Source organism: Phoca vitulina, unplaced genomic scaffold, assembly GCF_004348235.1.
Source record: "Phoca vitulina isolate PV1807 unplaced genomic scaffold, GSC_HSeal_1.0 scaffold6, whole genome shotgun sequence".
In the NCBI taxonomy this organism is placed as follows: domain Eukaryota; kingdom Metazoa; phylum Chordata; class Mammalia; order Carnivora; family Phocidae; genus Phoca; species Phoca vitulina.
Genome location: NW_022589709.1, coordinates 12853471 through 12881242, shown reverse-complemented (window position 1 = coordinate 12881242; position 27772 = coordinate 12853471). Strand labels below are relative to the sequence as shown.

The window sequence follows — 27772 nt, the reverse complement described above, 5'->3', positions numbered from 1 at the left end:
GAAAGGGAAGAAACCTCAATTGTTTCATTTTAAAGATGGGTAATCCGAAACCCAGAGAGAAGAAAGGACTTTCTCAGGATCACACAGAAATTCTGTGGCTGATCTAGGACTAGAATTCTCATTATTCAAAATTCAGGGGGCCCCTGGGCGGCTCAGTTGGTTAAGTGACTGCCTTTAGCTAAGGTCATGATCCCAGAGTCCCAGGATCGAGTCCCGCATCGGGCTCTCTGCTCAGCTGTGAGTCTGTTTCTCCCTCTGACGCTCCCCCCCTCTCATGTGCTCTCTCTGTCCCTCATTCTGTCTCTCTCAAATAAATAAATAAAATCTTTAAAAAAAAATTCAGTATTTTTCTGGCACATAACATCTCCAATGTAAACCTAACTTTTAAGCTAAATTAAGCTAAGTCATTTCTGTGGCCACAGAAGCTAGCAAGTGCCTGTGTCCAAAACTCACGCAAATTCTTATGACTTCTCATTTCTAGCTCTCCTTCCTCTCAGTCCATGGCCAGCCTATCACAAGACACACATATCACTTCCCCTTTGATTTCCAAGTTGATGCTATCAGAAAGAGGCAGGAAATAACCAAAAGATATATGCTGGTAGAGAACAGAGTGTGTACACGATACTTACAAAAACAGCAGGTGAACCCATATTAGATACTGAACACTCTTTGAAGCCATATCCGATCAGAAATCATGACTCTCATCCAGTAAACCTATGGGCAAACAGAACCATTTGAGAACATCTACAGTTCTGTATGGGATAGAATGGCAAGAGGGGAAAAAAGAGGAAAAGAAGGTTAAGTCTACCAGTCATGGTTCAGAGTTACCTGGTTACATATCTGAGAACTCAAAAGAATACTTCTATAAAAGATATAAATAAAAATATATTTCTAAACAATAAATGTGGAACCTGGGGTCAAAGTAACAAAAAATAAGGTAACTCAAAGTACCAATTAGACCTGAGGTCCAGTCCTAAATAATTACCTTAGCCAAACAGCATAGATAACCATTCTTCATATTTACAATAAGGATAACAATAGCAATAACAGACGTAGTCATCACTTACTGCCCATATGACAGGCAATGAGTTAACCACTTTATATCCCTTCTTTCTTGTAATCCCCATGCCAATCCCATGGAATGCAGACATCATTTATTTCCAATGAGAATCAGAGAGATGAAGTAATTTGCCCAAATGTATTGCCAAGTTATAGGACCAAGATGTAAATTCAAATTTGGAGTTCTTAATCATTATATTTCAAAGGGTGGTTGTGAGCATTAAATCTAAATTAAAATTTTAAAAGTAAGGAAAGCACCTTGCACAGTGCCAGCTCTCAGTACATGCTCCCTGGTAGTTTGTGTCCCTTCCTGTCTATATTCGCAATCCTTGTCTCATCCTTCACAAGGGAGGGACAGTAAGGCTCAATCGTCCATGGCCAACTCTCAAACCATCTGAATGGTGGCCAAAGTCACTGAATTCCTGGTCAACTTACTGGGGGACAGATGTGGAGGGGTGGAAGGGAGGCCAGGAGAAGATCCCCAATGCCATCCGTTCCTGTTCCAGCTAGAACTCAGAATCTAGGAGGCATAGGGAAAGGGGTCTCTGGCTTTGCTGTGAGAACTGGAGCATCTAATTTTCTTCTCTGGAAATTTTCCCCTTTGTAAGGACGGAGCTGGGCTGCACGGCCCCTGAGGGGACCACGGAACTGTGGCAAAGAGCTCGTGTCCCGCAAGTTATTTAACTTCTCAGATCCCACCCCATCTTCAAAATGAGTGGTAATGATCGTAAGGCAGTTTACAAGGTTGCTTAACTGAACTAAGTAATTCCACAAAATGTGCTTAGCGGAGTGCCTAGGACATGGTAAGCATTCAATAAATGTTGGTTATTATTTCTATTGCCATTATTTTTATGATTCCAACCCCAACAACACTCGAGGTGTCTCTATTAAGCCAGGGGGTCCCGATGTGAATGACTTGAATTTACAAATGCATTCAATGGTCTGCCCAAACAGCGGGTCTACAGCCCTTCATTTAGGGCTTTCCATGGTACAATGACCAGGTTTTCTCCCTCCGGGGAAAGTCCGCGACTTACAGAACAGCCACGACAGTGCCTGCAGAGAGTACCCTTCCCCTTATCTTTCAGAGGCCGGGTGAGGCCTGAGCCCGACTTCCACAGCCCGCCCATCTCAGCCACCATTGGTGGCCTCGTCGCTGGCGTGATTAAGGCCCTTCCCCCTTCTCTCTGGGACCACGCTGAGGCGATCTCCGGAAGCGGAGGGGCCTCAAAGGAGGGACCGCGACGCATCCTGGGCTTTGTAGTCCAACCCTACAGCGGCAGCCAAAGATCGGGGCGTCAGGACCCGGAGAACTACAATCCCCAGCAGCCGGCGGCGAGCGGAGAGAGGGGGAGCTCGCGTCACGTGGGCTCTCGGCCTGGGCGGGCTATTTCTCAGTGCGGCGGCGGCGGCGGCGGCGGCGGCGTCGGCTCGGGGGACCGGGGCCTTTTGTTTGGAGCGGCTGCGGGGGGCGGCCCCGGAGCGGCGAGGCCGGCGGCCTTCCCCAGCTCGCTCGGTCCCGGCACACCCTCGCGGGGGTGGGGAGGCCGCCCCCTGGGCCGGGCCTCGCCTCAAGCGCCGCCGCCCCGCCCTGGGCCCGCCCCGCCCGGCCTGAGGGGAGGAACCGGCTGGGCCTTCCCGCGCGGCCCAGGCACCTCCGGAGTCGCAGCCACTACCCTGCGTGGTCCGGACCCGAAGCTTCGCCTGGTTCCTTCCGCAGACGCCATGAAGATCAAGGATGCCAAGAAACCCTGTAAGATGGGGTTTGGGCCTGTCGGGTTGGGAGAGCACTTTGGGCGCCGTGTGGAAGCGCCTTAGCGGAGCGGCCTCGTTCCCGGCCTGTCGCTCCTCGCCGGCGCCTAGCACGGCATGGGGGCGCAAGGACCATTTCAGCATCGGGATGGAGGCTCCCTCTCCATCCTCCTGTGCGCGCGTGACGAACGCCTGCCGCCCCCTGGCCCTTTCCTCCCACTTCCTCCTCGAGATCTGGGACGCGCTTGGAGGAATTTTTGATTCGGTTTTTGCCAGGCAAGACTAGAGCTACCAGTCCACTCACCCAGCTTCCTCTGAAGTCGGGTTGAAAATGGGTGTCGTTTGCGTGGGGGCATTTGCCATCCTTCCCCCCCCCCCCTTTTTTTTCCCACTAATTTCTGTGCTTCCCGCTTGTGACCTTGAAATATTGGTGTGTTCCTGGGAGTTGCCACTGCTGTTACAATTAGTCTTTTTAAAACACGCCTGTAACTTACCAGTGGGTAATTGCCTTGGCTTGTTTTTGTTTAGAATAACAACTAGGTCGTGTTTGCTTAAAAAAAAAAATTTGATAAAAATCATGGGTATTCCTGCCACTCCGAGCTAACCGCTATTAATATTTTGGTGAATGCTCTTATTAGAGATTTTTCTACGACTACGTATGTACGTACTTTTTAATAAAACATTCTTTACATGTTTTAAGAGACCAGATCAACTTTCATTTCCTTGTTATTTTTAGCCTTTTAAAAACCTTTTACTCCTATAAATAGTTTATTTAATCACTCATGATTTTCATACTTTGTAAGTAATTCTCCCAGGGGAACTAGGAATGTGGGGAAGCATGCTTATCTTAGAATTGTATTGGTATTTAACAGTTTTTAGTGTCTCATGTGATCTTAGAGTTCTAAGAAATCTATAAAAGGGAGCATTGACACCTTCCCTCCTGGCCCTTCAGGGTTCTCTTAATCTCACCCGAAAGGCAACATACCAAAGCACTCTGAAAACGACTAATCACTATTTAAATGTGAGATAATTTGGTCTTAATTTTACAGATGAGGAAATTGAATTTATTTAGCCCCAGAGTAACTTTTCCGAGGCTGTACCAACCAACCCTGTGCTAATGAGGTTCCCCTAAGTCGACTGACTCATAGTCCAGGGTTCGTTCTTCTGCACCCATAGGGGTATAGATTAGTTGAAATGCTTAGAGAAACCTTTCAGATCTGGTGGTTTTATCTGCCTGCTGAAGAAAAAAATATTTTAATGATGATTTCTTGTGGTAACTAAAGAGTTCTTGTTCAAGGAGTCTATAAGTGAAGGCTTAAGTGACAGTACTATAGAACCACTTCTAATTTTTTTTTATATTTGCTGAATTAAACTAATCTTGAACAGATGCAGTAATGTAAAACACTTGGACATCTTCCATTAACACATATATTTTCCCTGCTTGTCTTAGAACTTCCATTTAGTAAAATAAGTTTAACTATGATAAGCTCATGCAGACTCTTAACGGTTTTTTCTTTTTGCCATGGTAGTGGTTTGATTTGTTAGATTTGGGCACACCTAAGTATTAGAAAACATTGCTTTTAAATACATCACTAATATATTAGGAGATTATAAATCAAATGCATGTATTTAACCAGAAAATAAGAAAAGGAATTAGTTTCATCTGCTGGATTGTATGAGTAAAAGGTTAGAATCTGAAATATGTGTTAATTCAACTCCAAGGAAAGGATGAAGTCAAACATTAACCTAGTGAAAAATTTTTGCTAGTGAAAATATGGAAACCTGAAAAATGGCAATGTTTGTTTGCTTTACCTTTACTTAAATATTTCACACTGCTTAAATATTAGATATTAAAAAGCCAGACAATCATGGGTTCCTTTGTACCTCAGCTGACAGGATGTCTTAAGGTATGTTCAACCTTTGTTTTTGTTTTTGTTTTGATTATTTATTTATTTATTTGACAGAGAGATCACAAGTAGGCAGGCAGGCAGGCAGAGAGAGAGGGAGAAGGAGAAGCAGGCTCCCTGCTGAGCTCAGAGCCCGATGTGGGGCTCCATCCCAGGACCTCGGATCATGACCTGAGCCAAAGGCAGATGAGCCACCCAGGCACCCCTCAACCTTTGTTTTGCTTACCTTTGTGGCATGTAGCCTAATTAACAAGATGATAGTAAAAGATACATTTTTTATTTTTAATTTGATAAGATAAAGGTTTTTGAGTCTCTGCTTTGCCTAACCCAAGCTGTTACCTGAAGCTTTTGTCAAGAGCAGAGGGAAGTATATGACATATGTGTGTAGTTTGCTTCTATATAATTTGATTGGCCTGTTTGTAAATTGAATCATTACTTAAGAATTATCCCTTCCATGGGTGCCTGGTGGCTCAATTGGTTGAACATCTGACTCTTGATCTCAGCTCAGGTCTTGATCTCAGGATTGTGAGTTCAAGCCCCATGTTGGGCTCCATGCTGGGTGTGGAGCCTACTTTAAAAAAAAAATCCCTTCCAATAGATAATAAGGTACAATAGAATATGATAGTTTCTAATATTCCCTTAGATGTACTAATATACCAAAGGAAAAAAAATATTTACCTAACACTCTTCTAAGGAATTACGATACTAAAGGTGTGAAGGTGGTTATTTTCTTAGTCTATTTCAAAACACCAACATTTTTATTTGGAATGATTATTGGGAAGAGCAAAATGAATGTCTTCTTTTATCCAAGAACTTGAAGCATACCTGGAATTTACCAGTGCACATGCCCATTTTAGAATTTTGTTTCTTAAAATAATCCACTAATGTTTTAAACATTTTCAACATTTGGTCCCTCTTTCTGCTAAAGAACAATTAAATCCTAATTTGGCATAGGATCCCTTTGGGCTGAAATCTGCATGGAGCCAATAGCAATTAAACAGTTCTTTAATGTTTCTCCCCCACCCCTTTACAACACCTAGCAAGACACCAAACTCTTAAAACACATTTTGTTAGAAATCAGCAGTTTGCCTTGTGGCAAGATATCTTCTGCTAGATATCAAAGGGATTGGACTTGGCAGGTTTCTTCATACACAATCTACCTGGTAAGAAAGATAATTCTTGGTAGCACTTTATGCTTATGCTAGTTCTGGATATTTTTGTTACTGATGGGGAGCTATTGACAGCTCTCTTAGGCTCAGCTGAGAAACGAGTTATTTTTTTGAAGGCCGAATAGATTCTAGGAAAGTCTGGAGAAGGCAGTGCATATTTCCCATCATCAAAGTACTCATTTGTAGTTATGGAATGTGTGTTTTATTTTTTAAATGTGTGTTTTGGTTCATTATTTTCACCTTGGCAGAGGAGAGTTTTATTACCAAAGAATAAAAAATGTTGAGGTTATATGCAGTAAGTAGCCTGCTCATGCACTGGTGACCGACCTTTAACCTGTCTCTTGGCTAGAAGCAACAAAGCTATAGGTATAGATACTTGCCTGATTTTTTAGGAAACCGTTATTTTTCTTACTTCATGAGCTATTAGTGGACCTGTGGTTGTACTTAATAACCTTATATTTATTTGCCTCATACTTAGAATTGCAAATAAAGTTTGAGCTCCATGTCCCTTTCCCCCTCCTGTTTTGGTCAGTGACAAAATATGTATTTTTTTTTTTAATGTACTGGAAAATGTAAAGATCGGTAATCAGACCACTTACTAAATGATAGGAATGGATTATAATTAAGAATTTGTGTTTTCTGTGGGACACACCTTCCTGGCTCAGTCGGTAGAGCATGGGATTCTTGATCTCAGGGTCGTGAGTTCGATCGAGCCCCACATTGGGTGTAGAGATTACCTAAAAATAAAATTCTTAAAAAATTACTATTTTTTTCTTTTTTCAGTTCCAAAGAGGCTTTATTACATACAGAGGGGAGGGGGTTCAGTCCTTCTTGGCTGCTGCTTTTTTCCCCCTGGCTGCCAGGACGTTGCTCATTTCCTCTCGGCACGGATGTGTGTCCCCACCCTTTTCTTGATGAATTTGAGGGTGCACTTGTCCTTGGAGACCTTGCGCATGCCGCTCGTGTGGGGAAGTGGTACACCTCTGGGATCATATCCCGCACAAACTTGGTGTGCTTGGTGAGGCGCCCCTGGCGGCGGCTCTGCCTCAGCTTGCCCATGTTCTAAGTGACCTTGTGGCCCGTGTTGAGGCCCATGGTCATAGGGTAGCACAGAGAGGCTGCTGCTCCTCCATGACTCCCGCGGCAGAGGCGCCCATACTTTTCTAATGTGATTTTTTTCTCCCCCTCTGGCATAAGGAAAGGAAATCCAGAACTCTGCTGAGTTAAAAGGCTCACTATGCCAAAGGTGGCTGTCACCAGCTTTTTTTCTTTGGAGTCACTGGCAAGGCTGAGTTCTTTCAGTCCCTACCTTCCTGATTTTAAGAAGAAAACTGTCATAATTGAGATTTAGTAAGAAATAGAAAGGACATGTAATGTTCTCGTTTGCACATGATTACTGAGATATTCATCATCTACAATATAGCATCTCTAGTTACCCTTCCCTTAAGAACAGGTAGCACTAAAAGAACAGATGTATCTCATAGGCTAGATGTGAAATGAGTCTTGGGCTTTTTGCATTCTTAATTTTAAAAACCTACCTCTGTAGGCAATAACCGTTAAAGAAATCATACAATTTTCCAATTTAATTTGCAGTTTTTTCATAGAACCTTCTGTTCCTCTAGTCAGTGTACAAAAGTGGGTCACACAAAGATTTAAAATTGAATGGTAGTAATTGTTTCATGAGTTTGTGGTTGTTGGTGGTTGTTATTTTTCTTTTTTTTAAGATTTATTTATTTGAGAGAGGGAGAGAGAGAATCTTCAAGCAGATTCCCCACTGAGCGCAGAGCCCAGTGAGGGGCTTGAACTCACAACCTAAGCTGAAACCAAGAGTCAGTTAACTGACCGAGCCACCCAGGCACCCCTGGTGGTGGTTATTCTTTATGTGTTACATGTCATACATATCTTAAAATATTCTTTAGTAATTAATGTAATTTAAAAGAAATGAGGGATTTGATATACTGTAATACTAAAACATAGTTTTGTTTACAAATTCTTTTTACTTTCTGTGTGGAGTTTTCTTTTTCAGATAGGACAAGTTTGGTTGTTTGATGCAAATATATCAACAAAAGCCTTTTTTTCCCCCCCCAGATTTTATTTATTTATTTATCAGAGAGAGAGAGAGAGCACAAGCAGGGGGAGCGGCAGGCAGAGCACGCACGGGAGAAGCAGGCTCCCGGCTGAGCAAGGAGCCCAATGCCATGCCGACTTGATCCCAGAACCCTGGGATCATGACCTGAGCCAAAGGCAGACGCTTAACTGACTGAGCCATCCAGGCGCCCCTTAAAAATGATTTTAGTTATATAATGTCAGAAGCATTCCTATGTTTTATCTAATGTCCATTGAAAAGTGCCCTAATTACATACCTGTGTAACAGATTGGGAAAATTCTGAAGTTATCTCTCATTTATTGGATCAGTAGAGCTACTCCATATTGTTTTTTCTTTCAGTGTGTTGTCCAAGCAAACAGTTGCTGTGAATTTTCTCTCTGTAACTGTTAGTATTGGGGCTTGCTACTAGGGATTTAAAAATTGAGAAAATTTAGTCTTGTTTCTTTTACGTTTTAGTTACTTATAAAAGTCTATAGGTGACACAAAAGTGTTGTGCCTGTTTGGGGTCTTACTGCCCCCCAGGTTATGGTCTTAAGTCATTTCACTTTTTTTTTTTTTTTTTTAAGTTTCTTTTTTAACACTGTCTTTAGTGTAGATCTGTATCTGGAACTCGGGTTTCAAATACAAAAACAAGTGAGCTAAAAAAAAAAAAAGAATGAACTATTTCTCCAGGAGAAGAGAATGAGAATTACTCCTTCCTCATTTAATATTACTTACTAATTTCGGTAAACATAAATTCTGAAATGGAGAAATGGATAGAATCTTTTCTTGTTGAATTGTATGTACCTGGTTTCTAATAGTCAGATATATCAAATAAAATATTAATATTTAAGAAACAGATTTTGGAGGGAACTAGTTTTCCTTGACAACTTACACATAAACTGTTAAATACAATTTATTCTGAAGCATTCTGTAATACGTATATCTTAAGTATTAAATTATTCTTGAGTCTCTCTCATTTTGTTTAAGATCCCAGAGAATAGAAACAGACGTTAAATAAACTAAGATTCAGAGAAGTTAATGGCTTTTCCAAAGTCATATTAAGTCCAGTTAGTGAGAGAGCACCAAGTTCCAAACCCAAATGATATAACTGCCTGCCCAAATGTGCCCAAGTAGACTTTATCTTCAACGTTAACAGCTAATTTTATTAACCAGATGTACCAAAGAAATACATTGTTCAATGAGCAAAGAATAAGATTTCTTTTTAAGGAGGTACTTTTTCCCTTGGGTTACTTGAAGTAATTATAGGCCAGTTTTATTGCATTAAAATCTTATTAGAAACATTATCAAGCCGTAGGTGATGACCTATTTATTAAAACAGAATTGGTCCAAATTTTTCCTGGTCGTCTGGGGCATATGACAAGTATTTAATAAATGAAAAGGAATACCTACCTGACCAGGAATTAAAAGGCCCTGGGCCAGCTCTAAGCATCCTATGTTACAGGTTTTTAGAAAATGTATAAAGTAATACTTCGAAGGGAAGAAGTTGAGTTGCACATAGAAGAAGCATCTTACCCCAAAAATACTGACTGCATGATTCAGGATATATGAAGTTTGTGGCTAATTAGCTCCTAAATTGCATTTCTAAAGTTGATATATATGTATTTTTTTTTTAATCCACAGCTTTCCCATGGTTTGGCATGGACATTGGGGGGACTCTAGTAAAGCTCTCATATTTTGAACCTATTGATATCACAGCAGAGGAAGAACAAGAAGAAGTTGAGAGCTTAAAAAGTATCCGGAAATATTTGACTTCTAATGTAGCATATGGATCCACTGGTATTCGGGATGTACACCTTGAACTGAAGGATTTAACACTTTTTGGGCGAAGAGGGAACTTGCACTTTATCAGATTTCCGACTCACGACCTGCCTACTTTTATTCAAATGGGAAGAGATAAAAACTTCTCAACATTACACACGGTGCTATGTGCTACAGGAGGTGGTGCTTACAAGTTTGAAGAAGATTTTCGCACAGTAGGTATCTTACTCAAAACCAAAAATTGATACCCATTCTCTCTTTTTTTTTTAAAATATTTATTAGAGTGTGGGAGCAAGAGGCAGCGGGGGGGGGGGGGTGCGCGGCGGCGGTGGTGGCCAGGAGCAGAGGGAGAGAGGGACTAGCAGGCTCCGCACTGAGCACAGACCCCGTTACGGGGCTCAGTCTCAAAACCTTGAGATCGTGGCCTGAGCCGAAACCAAGAGTCAGACTCTCAACCCACTGAGCTACCCAGGCACCCCCTCTTTAATTTTTAAAATACGAGGCTGTTTCCTAGATTAGTTCCCCATGCTGGATATGGAGGAAGTATGTATTCATGACCAGCTTTTCATTTGGGGCACTTAAATAGCTTTTATAGGCTGCGTAAAAAATTGCCCAGATTTGGGCTTATTGTACATAATATTTGGTAAAACCTGCTAAGTTCAGGGACTGCTATAAAGCTACAATAAAAGGGGATTTCAATGAATTTGGCAGCATACAAAGCCAAATATAAGTGGCGTTTGAATTATTTTCTCTATTACTGTCCTATGTATGCATTGCTTTTATGTATTATTCATACAGTCCTCTCTCCCAGGGCCATCTCTTTCCTTGCCCCCCCCCCCAAAAAATCAGCTGAAGCCCGCGTCTTTTGATTAAGTAGACATCTGAGTGAGAGTCACGTTAGCCCTTTTTTCTGGTTTTATCCACCAACCTTACCATGTTCCTATCTCAAAGGGGGTCATTTGGATATAGCAAGAGGACTACGTAAACACTGATTAAGTGCTAGTGGGGGTTTGCCAAGCTTCTAATCCTTTCCTGTAGAATAAAGATTAGAAAGTTGGCATTTGGAAGTACTGAAATTTGTTTTCTTTGAAAATATGCATGTGAACCATTTAATTTCTTAAATTCATATAAGAAAAGTCTGTTAATAGAAGATAAGTTATCGCTTATGGCTGACATAAGTGAGCCCCTTAAACTTTGGGATAGTTTAAAAGTCTAAATTGTTACTAATTTTTTTCTTTTGATGGATAATACTGATTTGTATTCAATTTATTGAGTAATTTGAACATAAATTTCATAGATTTGAGACTAGTTTGCTTGAACATGTGATATTTAGTGTTTGCTAGAATTCTTACCAGAAGCAGTATCCTTGAAGCCAGCTTTCACCTGACATTGAAGTATCAATTATTTTCTTTTTTTTTTTTATGATTTTTATTCCTATATTAGCATGAACTAGGGGAGGGGCAGAGGGTGAAGCTGACTCCCCACTGAGCAGGAGCCCTGCGGGGCTCAATCCCAGGACCCTGGGATCATGACCCTAGCTGAAGGCCAAGGCTTAACTGACTGAACCACCCAGGCGACCCAGAAGTATCAATAATTTCTAGTGATGAAGTTCTCTAATAACTTTATGTTGATGCTCAATCATTTATTAAGCTAAATATTTGAGCTTAATATGTGTCGGGTAATATGTGTCAGGTATTATGCTAGACACAGAACTCAGCTGGGAATAAGACACATTCTTAGCCTTGAAAGAGTGCAGTATTCTAGACCACACAGATAAGTGAGTTATAAGTAAAAGTACAACGCCTCAAGTATTGATACGAAAAGCAGTGCCATGGGAACACCAGAGTAGTATTAACCTAACAAGTTCTGGAGAATGAAAGCTTCCCAGAGGAAGTGATCTCTAAGCTGAGATCTTTTTTACGAATAGTTTATAATATATTCTTTACTAACCTGAAATGAATTTAATAATTTCAGACTAGTACCCAAACTATAGTATAGAAATTGGTAGATTCTCTGGTATGATCACATGAGAAGGCATAATGAGAGAGTTAGATGCTGGCACTTCAACATAAATTCACCATGAATTTTAAAGGCACAAATGCTAGTAGATTGATACGGTATGTTTTATTGGAGAATCTTGTACCATAAGTGGTGTTGCTGTTTGTGACACAACACTCTTAAGATGCTAAATAACACTTGGGAAAATTCCAAACAATAAAAAAGTCCAATATTTCCTCAGTTTATATGGTGGTTGCATTCCTAGCAAATTTAGCATGTATATAAAGAATACTTTGTGCTTACATAGGCTCAGATAATTATAAAGAATTTTTTTTTTTTTTTAATTTATTTGAGACAGAGCACAAGCAGGGAACGGGCAGAGGGAGAAGCAGGCTCCCCGCTGAGCAGGAAGCCCAATGTGGAACTTGATCCCAGGACCCTGGGATCATGACCTGAGCTGAAGGCAGACACTTAACCAATTGAGCCACCCAGGCACCCTTACAAACAAATTTTCTTACTGCTCCCTAAAAAAATGTCTGTCAGAAGGCTCAAAGATAAGACAGGAATAGGATAATAACTTTGTTTTTGCACAACTGCCCTACCCATTGCAGATATCGGGCGTCCCAAATCCCTGCCCACTAAATGTTAGTTTGGTCCTCTTCTCCACTCCATCTTTGTGAAAACTGAAATATCCCTAAAAATTTTCAGAATGCATCCAGAGGTAATACCACTATCACTGAGAACCATTGGACTAAGATTCTGACACAAAACAAAAGAAGGGAAAATGTATGGGTCATAGATGATTTTGAAGTTTTATAAAGTTCATGAAAATTATACAGTGCAGTTGAGTCAAATATTTTGAATACTGTCCCTTGTTCACTTTATAAAACTTCTGTGGTGTTTTTTATAGATTGGAAACCTCCACCTGCACAAACTGGATGAACTTGACTGCCTTGTAAAGGGCTTGCTGTATATAGATTCTGTCAGTTTCAATGGACAAGCAGAGTGCTATTATTTTGCTAATGCCTCAGAACCTGAGCGATGCCAAAAGATGCCTTTTAACCTGGATGATCCCTATCCACTGCTGATAGTGAACATTGGTTCAGGAGTCAGTATTTTAGCAGTCCATTCCAAAGACAACTATAAACGAGTAACCGGGACAAGGTAGTGACCTTTCTGTTCTTATTGCAGCATTCATGTTGTTTTATACCCACAAGTTGTGAAATCAAGCCTCTAACATGCATTTGTGCAATAGCAAAAAATGTAGCTGTGCAAGTATAAGTTAAAGTGTTGCAAATAATACTGTTTTATAAGGTATGTGTATAAAGACTCAAACTAAAATAATTAAATATTTATATTTGCTTGACATCAATTGGCATCAAAATTTCCATAATCGTAAAAGGAAATTTTTATCTGGACTGATTCCAATAACTTTTTTTTTTTATTATGTTAGTCACCATATAGTACATCATTAGTTTTTGATGGTAGTGTTCATGATTCACTGTGTCCCATAACTTCCTATTTTCCAAAGCATTCCTCTCCTTGTTTCTCCACTGTTGTATGATCGATCTATTTAAGCCTGAAGTTTGCCACTGGTCAGCTTGCATGCTGGTTGGATTAGATTCACATTTTAAGTGTCCTATTGGGCAACATTGTAATAATTCTTTTTGCTTTAAGATTTATTTTATTTATTTGAGAGAGAGTGGGGGGAGGGGCAGAGAGAGAGAGAATCTCAAGCAGACTCTCAGTTGAGCATGGAGCCCCATGCAGGGCTTAATCTCATTAGCCTGAGATAATTACCTGAGCCGAAATCAAGAATCAGATGCTCAACCAACTGAGCCACCCAGGTGCCCCTGTAATAATTCTTATAAGATGAATTTAACATGAGCTCATTATGGGATAACATTGCTGTTCTAAATATCCCATAAGATTTTCTATGATGCCTGAAATATTGTGAAATAAAAATTTTTAAAAATTGTTCTTATGATTCTGATACTTTATCAGCTTTTAAGGGTAGAAGCTCCTAATTATTTGAGGAAGAAAGATAGGGGTTTATGAAAAAAAACTCATTGCCATTTTAAAGTAGTACTCTTATTACTAAAGTGATACTTAAATTTTTTGTTGCAAGTAAACTCTACCCCCATGTGGGGCTCAGACTCATGACCCTGAGATCAAGAGTCAGTGCTCAGCTGGCCAGGCACCTCTAAGTGATACTTAAATTTAATTAGTATTTTATCTCTGTGGTGGCTAAAAATCTACCTCCATTATGACTCTATGCCAAAGACTTACAGGGAAATATTACCTATTTCATTCTAAAAGAAATTCAGTCTGTTAACTAAATTCTAGCAGTGATCAGGGATACATGGAGTCTGTTAGAAATTTAGGTGAGACTGGGGAGCAAAGGTTTTGATTTTAGGGATTAGAGAGGCATGATTTCATTTTATCAGTATATCCAAAAAAATAGTAGAACCAAGTAAATTTTTATCATTAACGTACTGACCAGCCTGACATAAATTTTCTCACCATATTCATTTCTGGGTCATTTTAAATGCTAATGTGTCACACTGAATTGATTTCAGCCTTGTCAGACCAAGTAAATAGGCCTTTCACTAAATCATTTCCTGGAAACCATTTAGAGTTGCAAGCTTTCTCCTTTTAATTCATATGGTACTAATTTTTAACACTTACTGCTTCCCCCCCCACATGTAAAAGCATTTATTTTTAGCAATTACAAAGTGTAAGGATTTGGGTAAAGATATTAGAAGATATTCAACATCTCTTCCTGCCTTCATGTTGCTATCACCAACTGATTTTTCCCCCTTTGGTTTATTCTTTCATCTGACAAGTTTAGTTTGGCATTTTTCTTCATTATGTTGATATTTCAGCACTTGGCATTAGCAATGTGTTCTTTCTTTGTGTTTATTAATTACATGGATATTCCATCTTTTTACTCTGGAGAAAGAATACAGTGTGTTAATGTAACTTACCCAGTTTTCTTTATTTCTTTTTTTTTTCAGCCTTGGAGGGGGTACTTTTCTGGGTTTATGCTGTTTATTGACTGGCTGTGAAAGTTTTGAAGAGGCTCTTGAAATGGCATCCAAAGGCGACAGCACCCAAGCTGACAAGCTGGTCCGTGATATTTACGGAGGAGATTATGAAAGATTTGGTCTGCCAGGTTGGGCTGTAGCATCTAGGTAAGTTTAATATTTATATTGTAATTAAAGTTGCTTATTTAGTTTTTAGAAAGCAACATATCAGGAAGTTTTTAGGGGGCTTACTGTTATCCAGTTTAGGTTCCAAGTTTTGAACACGTATGTAGTTCAAAAATAAGATACACATTAAGGGGGCACCTGGGTGTCTCAGTCAGTTAAGCATCTGCGTTCAACTCAGATCATGATCTCAGGGTCTTGGGATCGAGCTCTGCATTGGGCTGTCCTATCACCGGTGAGTCTGCTTCTCCCTCTCCTCCTGTGATCTCTCTCGCTTTTGCTTTTTTTTTTTTTTTTAAAGATTTTGTTTATTTATTTGACAGAGAGAGACACAGCGAGAGAGGCAATACAAGCAGGGGGAGTGGGAGAGGGAGAAGCAGGCTTCCCACTGAGCAGGGAGCCCGATGCGGGGCTCAATCCCAGGACTCTGGGATCATGACCTGAGCTGAAGGCAGACGCTTAACGACTGAGCCACCCAGGCGCCCCACGCTTTTGCTGTTCTTAATGTTTATATACATTAAGAAGTCTCCCCTGGTGTACCCCATAGGAAACCATTTTTATTAATTCTTGAATATCCTTTCAGTATTTCTTCATGCAAATATAAATACATATCCTTATCCTCCCCTTATACAGAAGGTAGCTTTCAGAAGGTAGTATTAATATACCATTATACAGCATACTACTATATGTACTCTTCAATAGGCAATGTATCCTAGTCTCTGTGCCGCCCTCCCTCCCTCCCTTTCTCTCTTTCTCCCCCCTTCTTCTCTCCCCCTTCTCTTCCTTTACCTTCCCCTCTCCTACCCTCCCTCCCTTATTAACAGCCTCTTGGTATTTTATTGTGTGGATTTATCAGAGTTTGATGGTGGTTTCCGGTATTCTGCTTTGTATAGTTCAATGGGTCAGTCAGTAACCTTGCTACTACATACCTTATTTTGTACTTGTGTAAATTTATCTGTAGGATAAATTCCAAAAATGTATGAAGTGTTTCTTAATTATCAACAGAATTTTGTTTTTCATTTCTCTGCAGTTTTGGGAATATGATTTATAAGGAGAAACGAGAATCTGTTAGTAAAGAAGATCTAGCAAGAGCTACTTTAGTTACTATCACCAATAACATTGGTTCTGTGGCACGAATGTGTGCTGTTAATGAGGTAAAAAAAATTAACTATTTGAAAAATGTGGATTGGAGCTTTATGTACATGTAGCAGGGCTTCTTTGTGTTCCTTAGAGACCTGTAGGATTGAGATCTCCTCCATTAAATCCCAAGGCTCATTAGCTGTATATGCCATGTGTACCTAATTGTTATGTTACCTTTAAGGAAAGTAGCAGATAATTCAAGTTGGAAATAGAACAAAGAGATACTTATATTTCAAATTTATCTAGAAACTTTTTCAGAAATACACAACCTAAATTTCTTGAAGATAGAAAATTCTTTCCAAACGTAGGACGTTTTTGAAGTAACTAATTATTGAAAGGGGTATTTTTTGCTGCTAATGTTGCATTTGATTAGCGAGGTGCTTAGAAGCTTTCTTACTGCCTTCGGCTTCTTTACAGTGCTGCCTTGTTGCATATGGATCAAGCAGCATTGTACAGGGCTATGAAGGCATTGAGACTTGTTCTTCACCTGAACTTTGAATGATGTATACTTACAAAAAGCATGTACTCCTATATTTACCCTCACTGTTGGGTTATTTTTATTTGAAGGAGATTATATATACAATTCTGCCTTCATGTAATAGATGTATTTCCCACTTAATTTTTGTAAATATCAAATACTTTAAATGAAGTGGGAATTTTACTTTTTGAGGGAATCCTGCATTTATTCATTCATTTATTCATGAAGTATTTACAGAGTACCATGTGCCAGGCATTGTTCTAGGCACTTGGGATACATTAGCGAAAAAAACAAAGATCCCTGACTTTATGCAACTTCATCCATTCTAGTGATTTAATAAATTTTTAGTATGTATTTGGTGATAAATGCAATTTTTTAAAAAAGAAAATCAAACAAGATGAAGAGAATTGAGAGTAGACCAGCAGAAGACAAATTGTTGAGTAATTGGATTGTTGAAGGAAGGCTTTATTGAAAATGTAATCCTTGGATAAATATTGAAAGGAGGTGAGATAATCAGCATGCAGATATTTGGGGAAAGAGAAGCTCCAGCAGAGAACAACTGTGAAAAGACCCAAATTAATTATTTGAATTATTCTGTTTAAATCCAGAATTCTAAGTTTCTCAGTAACAGCGTAGTAAGTTGGTTGAGAGAGCCACTAACAGATGTTCTAACCCAGGTTTAGGGAATATTTCACACTGGGGGGCTGACAATAATCTGGGACCTTTTTTCTTAGCCTTGTAGATCTAGATTTTCACTGGCCACTTAACAGTAACTAAGGCCATAGTTTACACTACCCAAACTCAGTGTGCAAAAATGTATACTCAAAGTTCAGTATATTGTGAGAGTAGAAAGGTTTTCTCGAGACTGAAACACCAGTTCCTCCATATAAGACTTCCTTCAAGGTATATATGGAACCAAATTAGTGAGTGGAATCTTAGCGGAGAGTGACTTGATAGGGTAGGCTGGGGCCGGAGATGCTGGAAGCCTCAAGTTTACAGTGTTTTAATCCTAAACCCATTTAAAATACTCTTCCTTGGTTTTTCTCCTTTAATCTCAATACTGTTTCTCCAAATTACTTTCTTAATAGATTATTTACTGGCCATTTTCAAAAACCAGTCTCACCTAAAATCATTTACTAAAGTCTTTCCAGAACTTTTTTAAAAAATAGACTATATTTTTTAGAGAAGTTTTAGGTTCACAGCAAAATTGAATAGAAAATACAGAGTTCCCATATATACACTTGAACCCCACACCTACACAGCTTCCCCCACTGTCAACATCCAGAACCAGATTGGTACCTTTGTTAGTCGCTGAACTTGCAGTGACACATCACTATCACCCAAAGCCCACAGTTTACATTTGGGCTCACTCTTGTGTACATTCTTTGGGTTTTCACAAATGTGTAGTGTCATATCCTGAACTAAATTTTAAATATTCAGGATTGTGGAGATATATGTACTAGGAATGTAATAGACACTAAAAAATAGGGTAGTAGTTGTTTACATTTTTAAGTAGAGATTTTCTAAACCCTACTCTATTATAAATTCTACTTGATAATTCTTACTTCAACTCATTTTCTTTGTTCTTTTCTTTTAGAAAATAAACCGAGTTGTCTTTGTTGGGAACTTTTTACGTGTCAATACTCTCTCAATGAAACTTTTGGCATATGCACTGGATTATTGGTCAAAAGGTCAACTGAAAGCATTGTTTCTAGAGCATGAGGTATGATAGGAAAGTAATGCTTTGCAAATTTTAATAGCATGCTTTTATATACAGGTTTCATACATTGCTTCTTACTGTGTACTCTTAAGTATAAAACTGATTTACCTAAATAGTATATTGAGTCCCCCATTTCAGTTTGAGTTGGGGGGGTAGGCGTTAACTATAACCTGGTAGGCACCCCATTAAGATGGAGTTTCCCATTTCCTCTGACCAAGAGAGAGAGGGATATTAGGTCTTATGAGCTCCTTAAATATTGGGGCTGCTTGTGTACTTAAATTGTATATTTTTGTTTTTCTTTTTTTTTTCTCCCCTGAGATAACAAATATTAAATGTGAACACCACAAAAATAAATAATTTAGCAATGAAAATTCTTCTGAATCCTCCCACCACAACCTCATCCCCCACCTCCACAGGGACCACTGTTAAAATTTTGAAGATTCTTCAAGATTTTTTTCCTATTCATTCACTACATCCAGTTACTCTGATCTGAAATTATCAGTTCATACGGTGTTTTGGATTAAGTAAATTTACCTTGAATTGTTTTGTTTCTAGTCAAATGGACATATTAATAATTTAATAACACAGATTCAGAGTATTCTCTTGCGTTTGTTTCGCTGTCACTGCTCTCACTGTGGTGTACTACTGGGTGCGGGGAGAGCGGCAGGTGGAACCAAAGGACTTGTACTGAGGAAAGAGGAGAGGGGCTCAGAATTGTAGTAACAGCCCTAGAAGCTTTTCAGTGTCTACAAGCCACACTTTAAAAAATGTGTATTTCAGAGTGCCTGGGTTGCTGAGTTGGTTAAGTGACTGCCTTCGGCTCAGGTCATGATTCTGGAGTTCCAGGATCAAGTCCCCCGTCAGGCTCCCTGCTCAACAGGGAGTCTGCTTCTCCCTCTGACCCTCCGCCCTCATTCTCTCTCTTTCTCTCTCTTTCTCTCTCAAATAAAATCTTTAAAAAAATAAATGTATTTCATATTTTTCAAATATTAGCTGACAACACAGAAGTTGGTAGGTTTCTGAATAAAAGTTCTTAAATAGATTATACATAAGTATCTGTTCCTAATAGTTAATATTGTATGCTAATTTAAAAGCTGAACTGCATTAATAATTGTTTTAAAATTATACAGGGATACTTTGGAGCAGTTGGTGCACTTCTTGGGCTGCCAAATTTCAGCTAAAAAGCATCAGGTTTTTCTCTGCTAATAAATGTCATCCATGAGGAACTGAAAACCAGAGGCATTATTACTGCATTATTGTCACTGGGAACCAAAGGATAACAGAGTAGCACTATTCCTGTTGATTTTTAAATGTCACAATGGTAAGCTGCTAAAAGTTGCCATATTAAAAGAGGGAGCTCGGTAACATGTGAAGTATTTCTAATTGAAATGCTTTCCCTTCTGTATATATCCAGTGTTAAATCCTTAAAATGCAATACAGCCTCTGATTATTGAGCTTCCTCTCAGAAGATTTTCTATTTATTTTATGTAGCCAACTCTTGCAGTACTGTATGCTCAAACACAAATCTTAAAGTCTCTGAAATGTTAAGCTCCTGAAGATAATTGGATCTGGATATTTGTTGCAAGTGCGTTCTGTGTGTCTTGGTTACTAGTAAGTGGGCAGTAACATACCCTGTATCAAACTTATTGAAATGGCTATCAAAGATGATCGTTTTGATGTGATTTTAGAAATGTTAAGGCAATATGAATTATTCATGGTTGTAGTTTTCTCAACATTTCTCCCACCAAAAAAGCATGTTTATGTGATCTTCTCCCAGAAGTACAAGCTTTTTCAAATGCCATAATTTGATTGAAATACTATTGTTAAATATTAGCCTGAATTTTAAGATGAATCCTAGAAAATCACATAATTGGTGATAATTGCACTTTCTGTATTTTATGTTAATCATTATATTTAAAAAATGTTTTGTATTTTATAGAGACTTAGTTACATATTTGAAAATCCATTTAATGAGGTCCCAGGACTACACTAATAGAATATGGTTTGTGTGCATTGATAGAGACCTGTGCTCTCTCTATACCACATTTATCTCGGGCCTGAACTTAGTCATTTCTGTTTAATTAGGTCTGAAACTTCAAAGCTAGAGACTTTAATCTATTACGAACAGCAACAAAATCACATTTATTCTAAAGAGATGTCATGGAAATCTAAAAGATGAGTTGTTTTGAAACTGTAGGGGTCTGAGGCAGTATTGCAAAATTAGAAAAGGATCAGTGTTTTGTACATTCTGGTAATAAAGACATTATAGTTCCAAAATTTGTAAATCCTTTTCCCTTGGAATTTGTTCTCTATTTTGAAGTCACTTTTTATAATGTTACTAATTTTTTCAGATACTTTGGCAGTAACATTTTTGGAGGTCCAGTAGTTCAGCAAAGTTGTTCAAGCCTGTTAATTAATTAGTTTAAGAAGTAGACTTGGGGAAAACATTCACTTCCTTAAATTACCAGTAAATGTGGATATACTTTGAAGAGCTTAAAAATTGTTTACATTATAGGAAGAAAGAAGTATTAATATGTTTTTACGGAACATAATTTTCCTCCATAAGGAACAATTTGCAGTAGAGGTGCTTGAAAAAGACATTTCTCCTTACAGTTCTCAAGTTTTGTGCTCAAATATTTAAAATTCAGTTTTATTTAATCTAAAGACATGAACATATGAATAATAGGAGTGACTATTCAGAGGGAAAAGCATGTAAGGTAATTTTTTAGAATTTAGAATATTTGGAAGTTTGAATTCATGTCGAGTCAGTAAGTCACTTTGAAAACCTACAATGACTAAATGTTTCTTACTTTAATGTTTCCATTGTTATGGCAAGATATTTCTGTCACTACAAAGAGCCATGTGTTCAATTTATTTTAAAATTTTGTGATTTGGACATTTGTACAAAAAGTTTTTATTTTTAAATGATAATTTCAAGTTCATGGCAAACTGTATTAGCAGCTATAGATCTGGGGCTGTCTTTAAGAAAGAAATTAAATGGTCAGAGTCCATGTAAATTAATTTGATCAATGTTTTGGTTAATTTCGGACTGTGATTCATACTTTTGTCCTTTGAAACTGAAGTTACCGGTTAAAATGCATATACAGTGAACAACCATTTCACCACTGTTGCTCTTGGCTATTCTCATGTATAATCAAGAATTACTGGAGCAATAAGCATGAACACGAAGTTGTGATAAAGACTGACAAGATTCTAGTTTTTTATTATAATCTCACAAAATTCTTTATAAGCATACAGTGGTAAATAGGTTTAGTTCTTAGCCCGATCAGCATAATGCCTCAAAGCTCTATTTCTATTAGACTGTACAATTTAAGAACATGAAGTGTAAGCCATACGTAATTTTACATTTTCTAGTAAGCATATTTAAAAAGTAAAAAGAAACTGGTGAAAATCATTTCTATTTAACCCAGTATACCTGGTATGTCACCATTTCAACATATAATCACTATAAAACGTTATTTAGGAAATAATGTATTGTTTTTTAACTCTGTCTTCAAAACCCGTGTATATTTATACTTTGGGTGGGCACACTTCAGTTTAGGCTAACCACATTCCAGGTTCTCAAGCCACATTTGGATAGTGGCTTCTGTACTAGACAGTGCAGTTCCAGAAGTAGCTCTTAAAAAAAAAAATGAACACTATCATGTATCCATTAAAACTTTATGAATAAAGGCTTTTTAAAGACTGTTTGAGAGGGGATATGGGAAATACTATTTTTTATGGAAAAAAATACGGGAACTTTTTTTTTTAAATACAGAAGGAGGTTAAGAAGTAGCTAATTTGGGTTAGTTTATTTTACAGACTAGCTGTATTTCTGACCAATCCAAAAATGTCTTACATTGGATCCTGCCATTTTATCATACTGTATATCATTTTTCTAGTGATACTGATAAGTTGCCCAAGACCCATCCTGACTGTCCTCAACAATCTCCAAAATGTCAGTTTCCTTCACTGAAGCAAATTTGATGATTCCAGGACTTAAATCCACCCAACCTTATGTAATTGAACTTTGAGAAGACAATTTTAAAGGACTAAAAAGAGACCCTTTTAATTCTTGAGTTCTGTACACACAAGTTCTTTACAACTTTTGGATTTAATTTCCATTCTTAAAAACTGGTAAAATATTTTCAAATACAAAGAGCACTATCAGGTTGTTTTGGGGCTTGATGAAGAACACAAGGTCTAGAACTTTCCACCACCAGCCACCCCCCCCCCCAAAAAAAGATTGCCTTTTAACTAGAGATGTTTAGAAATAATGGCCTTCAGTTCTATACCCAGTTTCTCCAAAGACATAGTATTAGACTTGCTTGCCTGTCAACGGGGGCATTCCTTGCTCAGCTACTCTAAATAGGTGGGCTCTTCATTTGGGTTAAGTCAGTGCCATTGCCAATAATATACATGGCCATTGACAGTCTTTCAAGAGGTTCAGATTCTTTGCCAAATAGTAGACTCTGTAAAGATTCCTGAGCTTTTTACCTTTGCATGCAAATGTGATTATTGTAGGTACCAGTTCCTGAAAGTCCCATTTCTATAAGAAAAATGATGCAGCTAAAGGGAAAGGTTTTCCTCTATGTCTGATGGAACTCTTGCCTTGTAAGAGCAGTCTCTCACATCTTGCCTTGACTTCTAAGGTTGCATTCTTGGGTGGAAAGCTTAGCAAGGCAATAGTTTCCAGATACCCTTTATAACCACTCTGCTTGTTATATGCAAAAATGTTCATATTTTGTATAGTGTATATTTTTTTTCTGTTAAGCACTTTATGCTTTTTAGTCCATTGCATTTGAGAAAATATAGTTTAGAAATCCTTATTTAAAGCCATGTAAAAACCGTTCAAAGGGTAATAACCAGAAAAAATGAGTGTGCATTATTTTGCATTTAACTCATTGTTTTGTGGTATATATAAGCAAAATATTAGAAATAGATTGCCTTTTTGTAATACTCTTTGACCTTATTTAAGATGATTTGCCAGGAAATGTCACTGATGCCCTATTTTCCTAATGAGTTTATTAAATGTGGGTTTTATTCTAATACTGAAGGAATTCAGCCAACTTTGTTTCTGTCATCAGATAACCTCAGAAAATAATGTGCTTTATCTATATTACTGTCTGTTTTCCATATTTGAGACAGTAATGGTCTTATATTTTCTACAGAGCCTAGTAATAATCAAAGACCAAAAGAGGTAATTTTTTTCTTCCTTTAAGGTATTTTTAATAGCCTAATAAAAATGATGGTGGTATAAAAAGTAAATCACCCCACCTTTTTGACCATGTCTAAAATTCTGAGTAATTGCCACTTCCAAAAAGTCTTCTCAAAGCAGTCTCTATTGCTTGTGTTATCGCTTGTGTATTCAAGGGATGTGGGATCTTAACTTGGTATTATATTAGAAACAGTGCCAGCCACTGGTCTAAATTCTTTGAATGTTATTTTATTTCATTGTAAAATGAGGGAATTGATTTGATACAATGGGAAACAACTCAGTTATCGTCAGGATCTTGAAAAAAGTTGCTCCATTCATGGCAGCATTTGGAAAGACTAAAATAATTTGTTCAGATATGTTGTGTCCTGTTTTGGAGTTAATTTGATTTGTATATGTTGATAGAGGCACTAGATTCTGGATTCTCACCAAGCCAGTAGAATGGTATTAGTTACTCTCATAAGGTTATGTTCTTGTCTGTAATAGCCTAGTAGATAAAGTATTATGAGGGGTTTTATATATATTATTATTAAAGTGGGTGTGTGTATGTGCACACGCATGGTTGCACACTTTAATCTGTGGGAGTATCTGGAATTTTTATTGTGTTAACTTTTAAATTATGTGGACATTATTATAGCTTTTCCATTGTACAAAAAGAAACACCCTGCTAGATTCATGAATGTTTGAATATTAGATATATTTGGGATTTTTAGTGGCCCTTTTCTTTAAGCTGTTTCTTCTTTCTGATCATTATGAGTAGGAACAGATGCGGGATAAACCCCCTCTAGGAATTACTTACTGCTTTTGTCAAACACATTTTGTAGCAAAATTTATAAAACAATTTTAATTACCTCCAAGTGAGTTGAAATATCATGTGTTCTAGCCATTTACATCAAATATGAAGACCCAAAATGCTTTTATCCTTAGAATTGTCTGAGAATAATCAGACTCTACATGGTTCTGACATTCCCAGCTTATTATTTAAAATAAATATAGCAGTGAGTTGATACTGGGACTTCCAAGTACTAAATAGTTGTGCCGAATGATGTGTATGAGGGGAAATAATTTTTTTTCCGTAAAAAAAAAAATTCAGAAATCTTTATATTCTGGCTCTTTGAGTTGTTAAGAGATTATTTTTCTTTGAAATTTTCAGTCATTTTGCTGCAGCTGCCACTAATTTTGTGTTTAAAAGAACTAATGAGGAATATATTTTTCAAAGGAGTAAATGAAGTTAATATGCAACTGAATTTCTAAGATATTGCTGACTTTTTTTGCTATTAACATCTTTCATTCATTGCATTGCTTACAGTTTCAGTAGCTTTCAAAGAAAACGTTTGAGTTTTTACATAATTTGTAAAGTATACATAAGTAATGCAAATAGTTTGAAATTATTTTAGCCTTACGTTGTATCTCTGAATCATGGACATCATACCTGGCGTAATCAGTAGTTACTGCAGATACTAAGTAAGCCATTTTTAAATTTATAATTTTTTTCTGAGATGCCCTTTTTAGTTTGCAATGTTTAGAAACAAAAGGTAACTTTATACACCTAACATCAATATCTTAGTCTCTTTGTCCCATATATAATTAATGGAATTAGGATGTAAGTCCTATTAAGACGGTTTTATTTTATTTTTATATATTGTATGCTTTCCTTTTTATTTGAACTACATTGAGACTGACTTTTTGACTGAAGTTGAATGGCATTTGTCTTAATCCTGCCCAGTTATTGACCAAATCATATCTAGATGTTTGTATGTTTTAATTTTACTTACACGAGCCATTTCAGTTTAAGTTGCCTTATTCTATCACATTGTTCTTGTCACGTCTAAGCTTTGTCATGTTGGAATTCTTTTAACACTGAATCTGTGATGTAAAAATGTATGATGTGCTACAAATTTTATTCATAATTAACTTATAGCCTATTGTAACCTATAAAACATTTCTTGTAAATTGTCCAGTTTATTTTTTATGTACATTTTCTTTTGTAAATTTTTAAAACACTTGTTGTGGCCTGTTGTATAAACATTCCTGTGCTCTTCTTAATGCTTATTTGCATGAAAGAAACTTAGGTTTTGCTTGTTTATATTGGATGGCCATTAAGCCAACTTTGGTACTCTCTGCCTTCTTTCCTGTAGTTTAACTTTTTCTAGTTTTGTTCATATTCTAAATAAATGTTAAAATCATTCTTTTTATTTCCTACTTTCCAAATAAATTCTCTAAGTTGTTTAATATGTGTATCTTTTTATTATTTCATTTTATATATTGTACTCCCGCGTTTTCACTCTGAATTAAAGTTGTAATTGAAATTACCTATAATAGAATGTAAACTCTGAGCGCGAGGACACACGGCACAGTCTTAGCTCTCTCCCCAGTAGTTGGCACAGAGAAGGCGTTCAGTACATAAATACTTGCTGAGTGAATTCACTGTAGAGAAAGTGTCCTTACCTAGTCTGCCTCTATAAGATAGAATTACAGTTTTTCCCCACCTTCCTCTTCCCATCATATTCTGGTAGGACTTTCAATTATTAAAATGTTTAAACTTAACTTCTTCTCAAAATGAGGCCATGTTACCCTGCACCAGGAATGCATGTCAACAACAGAGGGCTTTTTCCAAACTCTTGGATATGCTCCACAGGAGATGACAGAACCTTGTGGTACTTTGGACGTGTCATTTCATACATGCTTCCTCTAAACCAAAACTTCATTTACTTACTTTTAATAGACAATGACTGTTAGCTTTGTTTAAAGAAAAAAAAGGAAAAGAGATGATCTTAATATGTGAGGAATTAATTTGGAAAGTTCGTCTCTATTTTCAAATTGAATGATTGTTGATTCCAGGCATACAGGAATGGTTGACAACATGAAGACTACCAATATGCCTCCGGGAAGTACATAGCCTTTGTGTTTAAGGGGAGAAAAAAAATCCCCCGGATGCCTGGGTGGTGCAGTCATTTAAGTGGTTAAGTGTCAGACTCTTCGTTTCAGCTCAGGGTTGTAAGATCAAGCCCTGCATTGGGCTCCTCATTGAGCGCTGAGTCTATTTGAGATTCTCTCTCCCTGTCCCTCCCCACCCTTCTCTCTCTCTCTCTCTCTCTCTCTCTCTCTCTCTCTGAAATAATTAAACCCTTAAAAGAAGAAAAATCCAGTAAATAGCAACTAGGATGAAAAAAGTGTGAGATGGTGACTAAGGGGGAAGATGATGAGTTTGGTGTGGAAATACAGATTTGAGGCGTAGTTTAGCTCCAAGGATAGAAGTACCACAAGCAATTGGAAATAAGCCACTGAAGAGCAAAAGTAGTTCAAGGCTACACACATAAGTGAGTATCTAAGTGCTTCATTCAAAATTCACTTACTCCAGGAGGGAAAGAGTTCATATTGGATTCTATACACAGAGCTTATACATTTTGAAAGCAAGATGGCTCTTCTCTGTTGACATGTTCCTCAATTAAGGGTATTGTGTATTGAGCAAACAAATGTTTCTGCATCTAAAGTCTGTTGATCACTTCCTATTTTTTTTTTAAGATTTTCAAACTATTTTTAAGTAACCCCTACACCCAACATGGGGCTCAAGCTCACAAACCCGAGACCAAGACCGAGAATCACACATTCTACCAACCACGCCAGCCAGATACTTCCTATTATAAAAGCTTTGTTTATTTCTATGTTAAGATATTCCTATGCTTCTGGGATTTGAGGTTTTTTTTTTTTTTAAGATTTTATTTATTTGACAGGGGACACAAGCAGGGGGAGTGGGAGAGGGAGAAGCATGCTTTCCGCTAAGCAGGAACCCCGATGCGGGGCTCGATCCCAGGACCCTGGGATCATGACCTGAGCCGAAGGCAGATGCTTAATGACTGAGCCACTCAGGCACCCCATCCTTGAGGATTTTTTTAAAAAGTTCTGCTTTGGGCTCTCCTCTCAAACTTGGAAAACCTAACTCATCTCTGGGACTGTACCTCTTTTACATAAAAAACCGGTCTTTTTATTCTGGAAATAGTAATAAAGATTATGGAAACCATGATGGCATGTTCTTTTGGAGTGAAGAGCCCAATTTGCTCATTTTTCTCTAGCAAGAGTTTGGAGTCAGCTACCCGATTTCTTGGGGGAAAAAAAGAAACGTTAACTACATCATTTAGAAAACTCAAGGCTCTCAACTTGAAAAAAATTAAGTGAATATAATGTAGGATTTGACTTGTTTTGTTTCTGTTTTTAAATATCCTAAGAGTTGAAATTAAAAAATCCCAGTACCTTATGTTT

The 27772-nt window shown here is 37.8% G+C and overlaps 1 protein-coding gene, 1 long non-coding RNA gene and 1 pseudogene across 3 annotated transcripts in view; 1 reads left to right on the top strand and 2 right to left on the bottom strand.

The window, feature by feature from the left end:
* Positions 1-2190, bottom strand: part of LOC116631912 — a 40736-nt gene extending 38546 nt beyond the window's left edge. The window contains exons 1-2 of the long non-coding RNA XR_004299320.1: positions 2094-2190; positions 630-714 (exon numbers count right to left, since the gene is read on the bottom strand). This is a non-coding gene — a long non-coding RNA (uncharacterized LOC116631912). The remainder of the gene's footprint in view (positions 1-629; positions 715-2093) is intronic.
* Positions 2191-2455: 265 nt separating this feature from the next.
* Positions 2456-26494, top strand: PANK3 (pantothenate kinase 3). 2 transcript variants are annotated; one of them, XM_032403685.1, is made up of 7 exons: positions 2456-2809; positions 9615-9967; positions 12661-12914; positions 14768-14944; positions 15990-16113; positions 18175-18300; positions 19428-26494. In XM_032403685.1, the coding sequence occupies exons 1-7, from the start codon at positions 2782-2784 to the stop codon at positions 19476-19478; spliced, it is 1113 nt and encodes a 370-aa protein (XP_032259576.1). In that variant the 5' UTR covers positions 2456-2781; the 3' UTR covers positions 19479-26494. The 2 variants fall into 2 exon arrangements, with proteins under 2 accessions (XP_032259576.1, XP_032259577.1); XM_032403686.1 differs by lacking the exons at positions 2456-2809; positions 12661-12914 and having other exon boundaries at positions 9884-9967.
* LOC116632092 lies at positions 6706-7622 on the bottom strand (annotated as a pseudogene).
* Positions 26495-27772: the final 1278 nt, after the last annotated feature.